At 40.9% G+C, this 17435-nt stretch overlaps 1 protein-coding gene across 3 annotated transcripts in view; it reads right to left on the reverse strand.

The window, feature by feature from the left end:
• prr5b (proline rich 5b (renal)) overlaps positions 1-17435 on the reverse strand; it is a 34389-nt gene that overhangs the window by 8772 nt on the left and 8182 nt on the right. Inside the window, exons 1-7 of one of the 3 annotated variants that reach the window (XM_035523724.1) lie at positions 14713-15082; positions 13455-13568; positions 11889-11969; positions 7988-8036; positions 5749-5806; positions 5154-5245; positions 4912-5052 (exon numbers count right to left, since the gene is read on the reverse strand). In XM_035523724.1, coding sequence (XP_035379617.1) covers positions 4912-5052; positions 5154-5245; positions 5749-5806; positions 7988-8036; positions 11889-11969; positions 13455-13568; positions 14713-14750 — 573 coding nt within the window. In that variant the 5' untranslated portion in view covers positions 14751-15082. Of the gene's footprint in view, positions 1-4911; positions 5053-5153; positions 5246-5748; positions 5807-7987; positions 8037-11888; positions 11970-13454; positions 13628-14712; positions 15083-17435 lie in introns of those variants that run through there. The other 2 variants (XM_035523725.1, XM_035523726.1) reach the window with 2 other exon arrangements.

Here is a 17435-nt window from a genome sequence, read left to right on the forward strand (position 1 = left end):
TCAAGAATTTGGGGGAGATTCACAAGGAATGGACTGCTGCTGGAGTCAGTGCTTCAAGAGCCACCACACACAGACATATCCAGGACATGGCCTACGACTGTCGCTTTCCTTGTGTCAAGCCACTCATGACCCAGAGACAACGTCAGAAGCGTCTTACTTGGGCCAAGGAGAAAAAAGACTGGACTGTAGTTCAGTGATCCAAAGTCCTGTTTTCAAATGAAAGTAAAGTTTGCATTTCATTTGGAAATCAAGGTCCCAGAGTCTGGAAGAGTGGAGAGGCACACAATCCAAGCTGCTTGAGGTCTAGTGTGAAGTTTCCACAATCAGTGATGGTTTGGGGAGCCATTTCATCATGGTGTTGGTCCACTGTGTTATATCAAGTCCAAAGTCAGCGCAGCCATCTACCAGGACATTTTAGAGCATTTCATGCTTCCCTTTGCTGACAAGCTTTATGGAGATACGCATGTGGAATTTCCAGGAGGACTTGGCACCTGCCCACACTGCCAAAAGTACCAATACCTCGTTTAATAACCACAGTATCACTGTGTTTGATTGGCCAGCACACTCACCTGACCTAAACCCCATAGAGAATCTATGGGTTATTGTCAAGATGAGGAGACACCAGACCCAACAATGCAGACAAGCTGAAGGCTGCTATCAAAGCAACCAGGGCTTCCATAACATCTCAACAGTGCCACAGGCTGATTGCCTCCATGCCACGCCACATTGATGCAGTAATTCATGCAAAAGGAGCCCCGACCAAGTATGGCTCTGTTAAAATTACTTTGGACATAATTTTATAGACTTACTTTACAAATGTTTTACAGTCATATATTAAACCAAGCAGCCAGGCTGCAGGTGAACTCCCAAATGCCTGTGTGTGTCGGTACTACTCATAATGACTTGTCTCTGACGTCAAAAAGAACACAAACCACAAGTCTGCCAATTTTGAAGTTGTGTGCATGTAACATTTCCCACTACACATTTTTATTCTACATTTCTGTCAAGACAATTCTTCACAAATGTAAGGCAAGGCAGTAGGGACTGCCCCAGTTCCACTTCTTTCAAATTCTGAGTCATATATTGTCAGCTGGTATATGCTAGTAATGATGTTAGCAGTTTTTCCCCCTGCATATTTTGTCATTGTTAAAAAAATATCTAAAATGAGAATGCTAAAATTGAATCAAGATTTCACTTCCCAAAAATCTGCTGAAACATTCTTGACAAAACAAAAATGATATCTCCCTTTTTTCAGCTTTCAGTAGATTTCACAAAAAACGTTCCATGTCACACAATATTAGAGTCAATTCCATTCTAGACACATTTCTAAAAGCCTTGAGAAAAATCTGGAAAATGGCACTGACCACATTGCCAGGTGTGGTGCAACCATGAAACTTCCAAAATCTGTCTACAGTGCAAACAGTCAAATCTACCATGAAGTAATGAAAAGGTCCAGCAGGCTTCATGACTTCAGTAATTTCTACATAAAATCTTGCATTCATAACATGGTCATACTATTAGACTAAGTCTCCTGATAAAGCCTATTGCAACATCATTGCACGCACTACAAGCTCAAAGAAGATTTGATTACAGCAGAGGTCTCTGCTGTCCTCAGACAATAGTCCATGTGATCACCTCCTCTGGGCGGTCTTTTTCCTTCAAGCTTGGGTCCTCTACCAGAAGTCTGGGAACTTGAGCATCCTAAATAGTATCTTAGCTATTCCCAGGACTGCACTCTTCTGGGAGATCTTGGATGTTGTTCTTGGGATCTGCTGTAGCCATTCTCCCAGTTTGGGGGTTACAGCCCCTAATTCTCCATGGGAACCACTGTTGCCTTCACCATTACCGTTTTTTTCAGTCTGGATCTGGAAGTCCCATAGGCTCTTAAATCGGTCATTCTCCACCACCTTCGGGAGTGTGTCCTGCTTTGTACATGAGACAGATATTTCTGCATTCTAGGCTGGCCACTTGGTTATGGTGGTCCATGCTAGCCTGCCTGCTAGCATCTTGCATCCCACTGTTATGTGCTGGATCGTCTCATGGGCATCTTTGCACAGTTTGCATCTGCAGTCCTGCCTGGTGTGGTAGATCTCAGCCTCTATTGACCTTGTATTCAGAGCTTGTTCCTGTGCTGCCATGATTAGTGCTTCTGTGATGTCTTTCAATTCAGATTTTGTCAGCAATTGGCAGGATTTCTCCATATTAGACACTTCCACTATTTGCCAGTGGTACATACCATGCAGTGGTTTATCCTCCCATGAGAATAAGGAGGATCAGGAACTCTCATCTTCCTTGCGTTTCTGCTGTCTGAGGTACTAAGGTACTCACTAAGCACTCCATCACTTAGGGCCATCAACCTGGTGTCCTGGATCATGGTTGTTTCAGCTGACACTTACTAGTTCCCAGCCCCCCTCATTCCACTTCAACTTAGTGTACAACCTCAAAGTTCGGACAAAATCTCTGTGCATTGTGAGGAGTTTCCTTGGATCCAGAGTGTACTGATTGGTGTGTCTGGTCTAACAGTCTCGAGTGACCAGTATCTGGTGTTTGGCTCCTCTGGTGTTCTTGCCAATGTGTTGCTGGCCATTTGACCCGTCATCCCAGCTCCCCCTTGCCAGAGCACTATGTTGTATTTTGTCAGTCTCTAGTTGTGATAGCATTTGCTGCTTGCAAATGTTGGAACACTGAGCTACTAGTTGTTTAGGTGGTAGTCTAGATGTTGGGTGGTGTTAAAGACCTTGCCTAAGGGACCACACTGGAGATGGCGTAGATGGGACTCAAACCCAGTCCTGTATCTCCTATACCAAAGAATACAATGTTTCTCCTGTTCAAACATTTTACAACTAATTAAACTACTAGATTTAATTAAGCTACTGACTAATGAATTTAAAATGAACAAAAATGTTGGTTAGGTGTTTAAACTACATATCATGTGCAATAGAAGAACAGAGTGAAGTTTTCTAAATGTCTTGGTATAGTCAGTTAATTTGTAGCTCATTTTAGAATATCTTGATAATACATAAGAGGGAATTATTAAATTAAACCTTGTGTCTGTTTTGCTTTGCTCATGCAAGTCGTGGTATTCCTTGTAGCCTGCTTCCCTTTCCTCTTATTGTGTTTTTCTTTTTCCCAGAACTGTACATGCTGGTAAATTGACCCTGAATCATGACTATGACTCTGATTAGATTTGCCCTTAATAAATCTCGCTCCTCTCAGCGTTTGCATCTGCCTCCCATTCACTACGTTACAAATAACAGTGTTTTCCAGTGTTCCCTCTGATTGTAAAGTAGGATAGTTGCATCAAGAATCCATACAGAAGAAGGACACACTGGACTAAATGGTGTTCTGTAATATGCAGCTATAAATGTACATGGAATTCAGCGGCAGTGGTACATTGTTGGGCCCATGAGCAAAGCTCTTAACCCTCAATTGCTCAAGGTGTAATCAGTCATAACTAAGATGACTTGGATTAAAAAAAAAAAAAAAATTAAAAAAAAAGTGTCAGGTAAATGTAATTTAATTAATTCTTAATTAGCATTCAGCTACTTTGGAGCTGAAAAAAAACATGGGTTCCACTACACCACTTCAGGTTACACTACTGGTATGCTAATAGGCAATGGTTAAGGTATTTGACTAGTAACCAGAAGGTTGCCAGTTCAAGTCCCACCACTGCCAAGTTATCACTGTTCGGTCCCTGAGAAAGGCCCTTATCCTGCAATTGCTGAAAAGTTGTACTCAGCCATGACTGTAAGTTGTGTTGGATAAAAGTGTCAGCTAAATACTGTCAATGTAAAAAAAATATTAATCATGACTAAAAATTTAAATGACTATCATCAGTCAGGGATTTTATTGTGGTTTACCTTGAAACCGGTAATCATTTAATCATATGCTCTTGGGGGTTAGGTACATTCAGCTACAGATGAGAAATATTCAGTGGAGTGAGATATTTATGCTTAGCACTGGTAGAAAAGTAGGGGGTAGGGAGAGGGGGTAAATAAAACTATTTTAAAAAAGCCTTGCTATATCAAAATTTGGTTTAAATACTTATACATATTCACAGAACACTTGTACACGCAGACCTTACATTTTATACTATGTTATTTAACCACCTTCCTGCTTCAGTATATGGAACATAAGCAAGTCACCTGTAGTTAGTAGAACCCTTATGATCCAGATATTTCTTAGAAGCAGCACATTCATTCAGCCTTTCCTCATGTGGCTTCCTGGCAGCGCATGATGAAAATCCCATATGCATGTCACACATGCACGCTCCAAATAATATCCAGCAGTGCATTTACTTATAGGAACTATGAAAGTAACAACATAAGAGCATCATTCCGATGAGGTAACGGAAGAGGAAACGAAGCATTCTGGTATTGTCGTTAACAAGGTCATAGACTACGAGGATGTATATGGTATACGTGTCTTGTTGGACTTTGGAAACTATGGTAATTGTCAGTAGACTTAGAAACCATTGGTACCGGAACACATTTACATCACAGAGGTCGAACCTCAAACAGAATCAATATGAAAATGCAACAGAAAATGTTTTGCTGTATTCTGGCATTAAATTAGGTCATGTTTCTCACAGGCAGAATCAGTATCCATTACATATATTTATAGCGAATTTGACATTTTCTTCATTCCTTGAACAATCTTGTACTTGTACTTGATACAAAACAGCATGTGCCATATCCTAATTTGTAGGTTTTGAGCTTAGCTTGTTTCTACAGTTAGAACCAAGTCAGCAGAGCAACAGCTAATTAGGGTGGTTGGTCACTTCTGACCATTGCTGTTCACAGTCCAAACAGTGGCAGGTACTAATCTATCATGTGCCCATAACAGCTCTTCCTGTGTGAGATGGCACCAGCACGCCTACAGCATGCAAGCATGAGGTAGCACCACGCTTACCTGCAATATGAGCAGCATCTGTGTGATGGAGGGAGGCACACGGGCACGGGGCCGGGATAGGGCATCGTCCAGCTTTATGTTCAGAGTAATGATGTTCCTGAAGTGTAGCAGAGCCAGCTGCCTCACTGAGGGCTCCTTGCCCTAAAAACACACATATAAGGATGTATAATTGTCGTCTAGTTAAGTGATATCACTGCTAAGCATCCAGGTGACAAATGTTGCCATGGAAGCCAATGACATACCTGGACTGGGTGGAATATGGCTTGTAGCATGGAGAGTACGTCACAAAAGAAAAAGTCCCACGTCTCAGCCAGAGAGTCTAGTAACTTTTGACCTGCATGGGAAATCAGATGATTCATGCAAATTCATTGTTAAAGCGATGATGTTTGACACATGTGCTCTCTACATAAAAGTAGAGGAAATCCATTCTTCTTTTGCATGTTTTTAAACCCTTTTTAAAGGTTAAAGGGAGGTGTTAGAAGCCACTTAAGACCGAAAGATGATTTGTTCATGACTAATTATTACAGAGCTGCACTTCTTTAAAGTGTGATATATATAAAATATATATAGAGAAAGAGAAAGAGAGAGAGAGAGATATATGCATACACTGTATACTTGTACAAACATGCAATTTTGGAAATATGCTTGCATCAATTTCACACAAACATTACACTCGTTTGTCAGCACCTTTCTAGCAGCTTTAAGCCGCGAGTACTGATGTGGGTTTCACTGTTAAAGGAAACTGAAATCTAGAATAACGATTACAAAAACAATTCTGAAGAAACCTACACTTTGACACCCCCCTTCATCTCATTCTCAGCTCTTCCAGTTTCTTACCTTCATAGAAGTGAATTTTGTCCCGCAGTATAACCATGCCTTTGGTGAGGAGTTGGTTCTATAATAATCAGAGCAAGTCATGTTACTCAAAATGGCTTAGAATCTTACATTGCTTACTTTAATTATATAACATTGTAAAATACAGTGGTGTGAAAAAGTGTTTGGCCCCCGATATCTTTTTTTTTTTTTGCATGTTTGTCACACTTAGTTTCAGATCAAACAAATTTAAATATTAGACAAAAGATAAGTAAACACAAATGCAGTTTTTAAATGAAGGTTTATTGGGGGGGGGGGGGGGGGGGAGAGAGACAAAAAACCCCACCTACATGGCCCTGTGTGAAAAAGTGATTGCCCCCCTAAACCTAATAACTGGTTGGGCCACCCTTGGTAGCAACAACTGCAATCAAGCATTTGCGATAATTGGCAAAGAGTCTTTTACAGTGCTGTGGAGGAATTTTGGCCCACTCATCTTTGCAGAATTGTTGCAATTCGGCCACATTGGAGGGTTTTTAAGGTCATGCCACAGCATCTCAATCAGATTCAGGTCAGGACTTTGACTAGGCCTCTCAAGTCTTCATTTTGTTTCTTAAGCCATTCAGAGGTGGACTTGCTGGTAAGTTTTGGACCATCGTCCTGCTGCAGAACCCAAGTGCGCTTCAGCTTGAGGTCATGAACAGACAGACATTCTCCTTCAGGACTTTTTGCTAGACAGCAGAATTCATGGTTCCATTTACCACAGCAAGTCTTCCAGGTCCTGGAGCAGCAAAACAGCCCCAGATCATCACATGTTACTGTTGGTATGATGTTCCTTTTCTGAAATGCTGTGTTACTTTTACACCAGCTATAATGGGACATACACCTTCCAAAAAGTAATTTTGGTTGGCCAGCCACTCCTGGGAAGGTTCACCACTACTCCGTTTTTTTCGCCATTTGCGGATAATGGTCCTCACTGTGGTCCGCTGGAGTCCCAAAGATTTAGAAATGGCTTTATAACCTTTTCCAGACTGATAGATCTCAATTACTTTGTATCTCATGTGTTACTGAATTTCTTTGGATCACATCATGCCATCTAGCTTTTGAGGATCTTTTGGTCTACTTCACTTTGTCAAGCAGGTCCTATATAAGTGCTTTCTTGATTGAGAACAGGTGTGGCTAGAGAAATTGAACTCAGCTTTCCAAAGATGTGATAAACCACAGTTAATTTGTTTTAACATGGGGGGCAATCACTTTTTCACACAGGGCCATGTAGGAGTGCATTTCTTTTCTCTTAATAATAAAAACCTTCATTTAAAAACTGCATTTTGTGTTTGCTTGTGTTATCTTTGTCTAATATTTAAATTTGTTTGATGAGCTGAAATGTTTAAGTGGGACAAACATGCCAAAAAAAAGATATCAGGAAGGGGGCTAACACTTTTTCACACCACTGGATATTGTCTCAATTAATACATCTTGTGCTTTTCACTGATGTCTTAAGTTATCAATCATGCTTCATATTACCTTTTCATAATGTTTTTTTTTTTTTTCTCTCATTCTGATTATACAATTTGGCTATATAAGAGATTTATCTGAAGCTGATTTTTTTTTTTAATGTGCATCCTTCTTGTTCCCATGATTAATTCAAAAAATCACTGTACGAAAAATTCACAATTCTCTTGGCAAGCATATAAACATTTCTTAATGAGAAAACATATGCCTTCTTAGATTAGCTGCATGAGAATTTTGATCATTGTGTCCACAACTGCAGCTTGCTCTGCCTAACCGGAGATGAGGAGAGGAATGCTGGTCAGGAAGCACCTGTACCTTCCCTCGTCAGCATTCTGAACAAACTAAGAAAGGAATGAGCACCTGTGAAGCTCTCACTCGTGTGGAAGCGCTGAACGAATCAGAATGAACAAATATTTCAAGTGAATGGTTTCTGGTGACATGGTTTCAGTCAGTTTCTTTTCATATTACTATTTTATGAAATGCTGACCATCACATTTTGCTAGCCATGAGAAGCCTTAACATGCTATTTCTAAATATAGCATAGTTAACTTATTTTCTGAATGAAGAAAACAGTTTTGGGAGATGGGTTTATTAAGTGCTTGTCTGTTAGAATAAGGCATGCTGTGAAGGGGGCATTTTATACACACATCCTATTTAACCCTAAGGACTCTAAATTTTCTCTGTAGTGTTTTATATTCTATTTTAATCACTGACAGAAAAGGGAAGGTTGTAACTGTGTCCAACAGCTCCTCACCTGAAGGTACTCTGTGAAGAAGGAGCCCAGCTCTGTCTTCAGCAGCTGCCTGAAACACAAGAATGGGTATTGTCAGTGCAGAAGATTGAGAGAATGAGGGAGTTAAGGAGTTAGGGAGGGAGGGAGTAAAGAGTTGAGAGTGGACTGAGTGTGGGAGTGAGGGAGTGATGGAGTAAAGGAATGAAGGAGTGAATGAACAAGTGAGACTTGTGTGAAAAAGTGTGTCCTAGTGAAGGCTCAATAACTCCAAACTGCCAGAAGAGCCAAGGAGCATCACCTCACTGTCCTCACACTGTCCATTTATAAATTCTTGTCTCCTCTGTCTAGCATAACATGTCCAGTCACGCTTGAAGTTTTCTTTGAACCCTTCATCCTTATATTAAACTAAAGCCTTTTTAGCCTTCTGTCTTTCTTTGTTTTTTGCAGGTTGAGGGACAGGTGCTTCCTGTTTCCTGTGCATCTCAAAGTGATGAGGTCATGCCTTTCTATGAGCTGGCCACACGGGAAATGAGACTGAGAGCAACCCAGAAACAGTCAGGTTTCCAAGGCAACCCACCACAGAGACAGGCTAATCAGTGACTGTTCACCTCGTGCATTGCAGGCTCTACTGATGCTGCCACTCTTATAGTTCCTCCACTATTTCATTCATTTTATTACCTTCTGGGCTTAGAGGATCTGAAATAAGGCTTATGTTTACCCAACAGATTTGAAGTTTTCCTACATCAATAAACTAAATGAAGTAACTAAATGAAGTGATTTCTTTTATTGTGCTAGCAATTTTATTCTGCAATAAACTGCACAAATGCATATTATCTTGGTCAAAAGCTATTTTGAAAATATTAGATCTTGCAGTTTCTCGGTTAAACAGATATCATTAGACATGCATATAAACACAACACTTGTCATCGTTTCCTGAATCAGCTTGGAATGTTACAGTATTACTGCTCTTGGGACACTTGAGCTTCCTCTGAGTTTGCTGGACACAATGAAGAGACTGACTCACTCACTCACTCTCTCTATCTCTCTCTCTCTCTCTCTCTCTCTCTCTCTCTCTCCTTCCTCCCCTCTATCACACAGTGTCAACAGTGAGGACACACACATAAAGCTAGCTACATTTAACATCCAGTAGAGAGGTGGTAGCATTACTATAATTTTAGTATCTTGTAAATAGCTACTTTATCAAACAAGTAATGAAATAGCATTGCAGTAATAAATCCTTCATTTAATTTTCTTTTTTTTATTTTTATTTTAACAATGTATCTTTTTGTGCTAGTTAGGTAGGATCTTGTCAACAGGGTTTGTAGGATTACTTTACAAATAGATTTTGTTACAGATAACTGATTACCTATTAAAAAAATAATCTGCAACCTAATTTAAAGGATTATTATATTACAGTAATGTAGTCTGATTCCTGATTACACTTGGATTCCTTTTTAACCAACAATTGTAAAAAGTAATCTTATAAATGAACACACCATCTAATAAAACCAATTCCTTAGCCATTGACATGCACCTTTCCATAAGGTCCTGTGTTTTCTCTATGCTGAACCATAAACAAGTCAGGGCTATTGTCCATATAAACATGTCCCTTCCTCAGAAGGCTAGCATTACTGAGAAGGCCCTTTCAGAATGGCCAGTCTCTACACTTCTATCACACAGACTCCACCAGTGTAAACACAGACAGGTATAGTGAGTTTTGGCACTGGTAAGAACAAAGCCCTTCAAATTGTAACTGTGGTGATTTGTTTCCATATACTGCCTAATAACACTCTTCTGGGATAGACTGTGGACTCATCCATTTAAATTTTTTTTTCAGAGAATAATATTCAGGTTGGAAAAGGTCACTACACCCAGTTCAGAAGGGTATATCTTTAAAACCAGACTGTCATCTGGATAACCTCTCTAACCTCTCAGAGCATTATCACTTAAGTGTATATAGGAGTGTACCTGATAATGATTATTTTACATAACATGAGGAAAATGACTGGCTTTTTGCACTCCAGTAATCTGCAATTTATCTTCAATTAAACACAAGATAACGTTAACACATATATTTATATGAAACACATAACATCAGAAACATCATTATCAGATATCAGTATCAGAAAAACATATCTCATGTCAACAGTTGAAATAAGATGTTTGCTCGCAATCAGAGCTGTTACCACTTACGCTGTGATAATGAAAGGGAAAAATCCTTGAATTGCCCCAGAAAGAGCTCACAAAACACGTGTTTCCATTCACAAACTGCATGGGAATAAAGTAAAAGAACCAAAAAACACACACTGGAAAATATTTAAAAACTTTAAATAAAAACAGGCCACATTCCATACTGGTAGTGTTGCAGTATGACAACAGTCTTGAGAATCTTTTTGTTTGTTTGTTTGATTGTATTATGAACAGTAATCAAATGACTGCATTTTTTCCTATAACTAACAGAATGCAGCTCCATTCTTGTCTCCTGGTATCAAAAATCCTTTACACATTTTCTCTTACTACCTAAACCTGCTTGTCAGTTAGTTAAAAAAGGGAGAAATCACTCAAGGAGGTTACTGGCTGCTAACGTGGTAAAATTATCTATATGAACAATTTTTATTATTATTAATTATTATTATTAATTAGCAGTTCACACACACACACACACACACACACACACACACACACACACACACACACACACACACACACACACACACACATACACACACACACACACACACACACACACACACACACAAACACACACACAGTAGCACAGTAGTGTGTGTGTGTCTGTGTGTGTCTTTGGTCATCTTGAGGAAAAGCACATGCTCCTAAACTATTCGCTAGCCTAGTATTAATACTTTTACATTCATCTTCATAGTAAATCTGGCCGCAGCTGTTTTGTTTTATCTTCTTTTTTTAAAAGCAGCCATGGCATGTATAACACCCAACCTAGTGCTAGGACTGCACTTCCAATGTCAGACTAAATATAGGAAAAATCACAATCAAATTCCAGATCTGTAGGGGAAGAGTGGCACAGCACAACACAGCCACCAGTGGGGGGGGGGGGGGGGGGGGGGGGGGGGTTTGGAGGCCAGACAGTCTGACTGAAATATTCCCGTGTTGAGGGGGCTTGAGATGTGCAGGCCATCAGCAGAGTAGTCACACGGGACAATAGGAAACAAAAATAAGAGGGGCAGACCATGTCACAGTTGTAAATCATGAAACTATTGTGATTATTAATGGATCTGATAACTGGTTTAAATATTACTGCTATCATTTCTGAGTCAGCATGGTTCTCCAGACTGCGAAGAAGGCTAAAGAGCTAGTTGTCAGATAAAAGGCTCTTTCATGCAGTGGTGGTTTTATCGCAAACTACAACCCCAACAAAGCAAACCGCTTTTAAGAGCGCATAAATCAGGCATTACTTTACATTCTAAACTGGCGTTTGTGGTCTAATAGTACAGGCTTTGTCATCTTTGAGCTCAGTGCAGCACCTTCTGCAGTAAGAGGAGCAGATATGAGCAGATCACTGAACGTTTCACTCCAACCTCTGTTACCACACTCAGATCAGCTCAGGAAAATCAACATGTGGTTCTGGCTTCTTTGTGTCTCTAATTGTCTCTGTGTGGGTGAGTAGGCGTATGAAAGAGTCTCATTTTCCAGCACTTAGCAGAGGTGAAGCTTTTCAATAGGAGCCTCAGATGGCAGACAACGGCCATCCAACAGCTTCACCTGACATTCATAGGCACTGAGGTTATACAGGCTTTTCAGGAATTGCACTTGCAGGGAAATATTGTGGTTCAATAATGAAAACGAAAAAGGTGCAAATGGTTTTGAAGAGTACAGGCACACAGCAGACTGACTGGAGTGGTGAAAATGCAGCATGGGGCTGGAGGTCAAAGTTCGTTTCACTTACCTGACCCCTTCATTCAGGGTGTACAGCTCATTGTCACCCAGGTCCTTCTTCTGGAACACGGAAATTACTGCATTATGAATGCTGTAGGCACACACACACACACACACACACACACACACAGACACACATATACACACACACACACATGCCCAACCACACACACACAAACACACATACACAAACACAAATGCATAAACACACAATGATCAAGATACTATTTGTGATTATGGAATAACAACTTGAAACTTATGCAAGAAATACAATTTGGATTGCATTTCTTACATTTACTGCTCTATACACGTGCACTGTATATATACACGTGCACTCTATATAAATACATTTACATATGTGCCAGATTACTATTGACTGTTTGTATGTTGAGTTCAAATGGAGAGCTAAGGAGATTTTAGAGTAACCAGGGAAAGCATGAATGGTTTCCATATGGTTTCATTACCTGGAGTACCAAGAACCAACATGATATGGTTACATGCAAACATATAATTTATCTGTACAAAAGAAATTATGTCCAACCGGAAAAGGACTAAACTTGGTTATATGAATCTTACATTCCATTTTCTTTTATGCCTAAAAATCAGAAGATTAATGTGACTGAATTTTCTAACATTTTTTAAATAAAGCTTTTTCTCTGTAGTGCATTGTAAAATACTGAAAGTGGCAAGATAACCTTTTTTCTCCTTGCTTTGTGGCTGAGCAGCTTTATCTTTTCTTTCTTTCTCTCTCTCTCTCTCTCTCTCTCTCTCTCTCTCTCTCTCTCTCTCTCTCTCTCTCCCTCCCTCTCTCTCTCCTGCCTCTGTCTCGAACCTCACCAGTGACTGCTTCTATTAGCGTCCGGATACCACACATGCTTTGCTTGTTCTCAGTGTGTGTGGTGTGTGTGTGTGTATGTGTGTGTGCGTGTGAGTGAGAGTGGGAGAAAACAAAGTCCTCTGTTCTCTGAGTGCCCTCTTTGTGTTCGCCCCTGTATCTCAGCCAGCTGATGAACTGGATGCATGCCAGCGGCTGAGTGCCACCGTACCCCCAAGTCGTGCATGCACGGGCATGGGCAGTGGGGAGGACATGAGCCGCCATGAGCCGCCAGAAGCTCTGGGTTAGATGCGGGCACCATCGCACCCCATTCTGCTTGAAAAAGCATGGCACTGTGCATGAATGACGGAGGAAGTATTTGAATCTTTCAAGGCATACTCCTCAAAAATGACAATGAAATTGGGTCACGAGAGGAAGATGGCGAAGTCTGCAGCTGCCCAGCACAACGCGCAGATGGGTGAGCCGTGACAGCAGAAGAAAGGCAAACATACATAACCGCCCACGCGGTTGTCAGAGGATGAATTAAACAGCTCTAGACAGTGTGGGGTGTCTCCGTCTCTTTATCTCTTTGCACAACAACAAAATAATTGTACAAATCTCCACCGTACCATGGCAGTTTGCTGCAGGAGCTCTGACATGCATATGCACCCTGGATCATCCAAGAGGAGTGACTGCAGCTGCTGTCCCAACTTCTCCAACTTTAAAGTATAAAATGTGTGTGTGTGTGTATGCACGCAGTACCTGTTCCAGGTGGCGTTGGCTCCATCCCTGTGTTGCTGAGAGCCCCTATCCTCCAAGGCTGTCTTCTCACTTTTGCCCAGCTCGCTGAGGCTCGGAGAACTCATCAACTTCAGCCTGTGGAGAGTCCTCATAGTGAGCTCGGCTTGGCCTCGCTGCCTGGTGCTGAAACGTGACTGCAGCCAACAGGCAGAGATGCGGAGATAGCACAGGCCGACTAAGACAGAGAAAGGCAGTGTGGGCCTGTACCCAACCCCTCCTTTCCTTCCTCTGTTTCTCTTCTGTCTCTGTCTGGGAGGGGTTATGGGTGACCCAGCAAGCCACTGCACTCACCTTCCTACTGATCAATGACCTCCTCTCTTTCTCTTTCTCTCTCTCTGTCTCTTTCTCTTTTTGTGCCTCTGCCTCGATCTCCCTCCCTCTCTCTCTCTCTTTGTCTTTCTCTGGCCCTCCGTCTTTTCTTTTTTCTCACAACGTCTTTCTCACCCTCTGTTCCCTCTTTCATATCCCTTTTTTTTTTTACTCTCACAGTCACATTAAGTGCAGTTTCACATGAACACATCAGAAAGAAACAGTGCCAACAGTGAGGACACACACAGACACATATACAAAGGACCTCTTGTGTAAATAAGAGTAGTGTGAATGAAAGTGTCTACAAGATGTTTGTGGAATGGGTCTTTGTCAGTATGGTAAGACAACAGGTGTGCTGGAGGTCATTATGAACAGTTTTAGAGGTTTGTTAATCTTCATAAATAAATCAGTTCATTTAAACACACACACACACACACACACACACACACACACACACACACACACACACACACACACACACACACACACACACACACACACACACACACATACACAGTCTAGAGCAAGCCAGAGGAACTGAGTGCTTTCACACTCCAGTAATCAGAGACAAAGCTCACAGTCCAAAGTCAGAGCTAGCACACATGGCCAATACCCGTCACCAATGTAGTTCAACTCAGCTCAAACAGCCAACACTATATTTACAAAGACATTCACAGTTAAAATCTCTCTCTTGTCATTCTCTCTCTCTCTCTCTCTCTCTCTCTCTCTCTCTCTCTCTCTCTCTCACACACACACACACACACACACACACACACACACACACACACACACAGCAGCACCCAATTTGATCAATTACAAACAGCAGCCTACAGTCTCCATCCAATCCTGCTGGTTGCCTGCATATATATGACACTCCCTAATAGAGACTTGGCTAAAAGTTTCTACTTACTCCAGCAAGTAGAGGGGAACATAGTGACTCAAGTCCATTGTCAGGTTGCAAGGAGTAGGATCAGCCAGCCACAGAGAGGATGGCAACCCTCGACATGCTAAACCAATCCCAGCTGGTCCTGAGCAGCAGGGCCGGCTTCCAGATCGCTGACTTGTGCTGCCTTAGCCCTGCGCAACAGTGAAATTTCCTCTGACGTGCTGCACAGCAGATCAGACTTTTGCAAACAGCCCCGTGATTTAGGAGGACAGACGAGTAAGGCAAGTCGAGAAGGAAGGGCTCCAGGTGCACCCCTGTGAGACAGGCATCTCTCGAACATGTAAACAAACCGGAATGTGCCTCCAACAGAAAAGAAACCCACCTTGGCATTGCCTAATGCAGGAAGTACATCAAGGGGGAAGAGAGAAAGAGAGAGAGAGAGCGAGAGAGAGCAAGCGCGCGCATATATATGTGTGTGTGTGTCTGTGTGTGTGTGTGTGTGTGTGTGTGTCTGTGTGTGTGTGTGTGTGTCTCTCCCCTCATGGTAGCTTGCCTTTCTAAGTAAGGGGACTGCACTGTTACATGTGTGTATATGTGTGCGTGCATGTGGCATGTGTGTGTGTGTGTGTGCACACGCGCGTGTGTCCTCATGGTAGCTTGCCATTCTAAGTAAGAGGACTGCCCTGTTGCAAGAGTAAAAAGTTGCAGATTTGGGTTCAGTGAGTTCATGGGGTATTTAAAAACATGCCCTACCATTTCATAGGTACTTCACCTCCCATAAATAGCAAATAACTCACAAATCAATCATGTCCCTGCTCAAATCTAAACACTCCTCAGCACAGTTTTCATGCTACTGGGCCAAAATTAAGATTAAACAGACTCAAGGATTATCTTGTGTAAACTGCAAAATAAATAAATAAATAAAACGAAATTTTATATATATATAAAACCAGACCAGTCAAAAGTTACATACATACCCTTATTTTTTGTTAATGTTACTATATTTTAGCAAATAATTAATCAAAAATAATGAAATAACGTAATTATGCTGTGTTAAGCAAATATTTGTAATGTTGAGACGTGACGAGGAAGCAGACAATTCTCCATAATTGAAAGAAGCCTTTTATTAAAACAGAAACAAAACCGAAACAAAACGTAAGCAACAAGGACAAACTAGAATAAGCGAACAGAGAAACTGGTAATACTTGTGATAAAGCACAACATGTGAAACACACAGGGCCAAACACTGACAAACACTACTGACAACACAGGATAAGTCCCTTAACAAGGGTTGTGACAAAGGACAGGTGATAATATGGATGAGTAACCAACAGGACGGGGGGTTTGGAAATGAGGAAACACACACACACACACACACACACACACACACACACACACACACAGACAAGACAAGACGATAGAAACACAAAGCTCATGTGCCGATAGGCTACATGGGCTTAAGGGGAGGAGTTGAGGAGGAGGTTGTTACAAAATTAAATCAATATCTTATATTAAATATTACATCAATATCTTATATTAAATCGATATATTTGATGAAAGATATTAAATCAATATGTTAAAGTTCTCAAAGTTCTTCAAAGCCACCCATTACCCATTAATTGAGCTTTGTATGGCAGCTTTCCATGCTAATGTTATTTTCATAACCAATTTCATGAGGCAGCCACCTATGATGTATGTATATTCATGTATTCTTATGTATGCTGAACATCTGAGGAACTGAGGGGGAAATTAAAATAATTAAAATTTCATTATTATTAACTTTTATATATATATATATATATATATATATATATATATATATATATATATATATATATTCCATAATATTGACATACTTGCACACATAAGGTGCAGTAAGGGACTTTTATTGATAATTGTCTACACTCAGCCACTTGATTAAAAATAACTATCTTGAATTTCCCCCTTGGAGGTGTACAATTAGACCTGACAGTGCAACTGCTATCACACATAACAATTCTTGCTATTGACACACCTGTCTTTTCAATGTGGCTTGGCGCATTCGATCATGCCACGCTGCATTAGTGGTCAGGTGTGTACGCCTCATGGAACTTGGCTAGTCAGGAAATTCAATCCTTCGAGTGGACTGGGTTGCACTGCTTTTGGATCTCGGCAACATGTGGATGTAAACCTGGCCATGATTTGGATCTTACCAAACAGTGCCATTTATTTTCCACTGTCCTGTTGGCATACTTTCTACTAGTTCTCTTGTTTTAGCACCAAGCAACATGACTGCGTGGTAAAACACATCGCTGCACTATGTACTCGGCAAAAGGAGTAAAAACAAGGAAAAAAATAGCTTACGTTGCACCCTAGTAACATTTATCATATTGCAAAAGAAAAAAAAAATCAAAAACTGTTTACAAATAAATGCCACTTGAGGACACATCAATGACACCGGAACTGAAATCTCATCTTGCAGTTCCAATTACTGAAGCCTCATTGAAAAAACAAGTGCCATTGATTCACTCAGTACTTGTCTACTGCACAGCTCCGTGTTTTCATGGTTTAGCATTTCTCAGACATGCCAGATACTAAATCAGAATTCGCAAGTTGTTCAGGAGCAAAGAAACCTCTAATTTCAAGCGTTCTAAGGATTAGATCCAAGGGGAGAAACTATACTCCAGTCTCATAACAGAGAGGCATAGGTTTATGATCAGTCTGCTTCCACGATCGGTCTGCTACCACGGCCTGAGTGCAGCTTCAAA

This window comes from Electrophorus electricus, chromosome 2 (assembly GCF_013358815.1).
Source record: "Electrophorus electricus isolate fEleEle1 chromosome 2, fEleEle1.pri, whole genome shotgun sequence".
NCBI classification, from domain to species: domain Eukaryota; kingdom Metazoa; phylum Chordata; class Actinopteri; order Gymnotiformes; family Gymnotidae; genus Electrophorus; species Electrophorus electricus.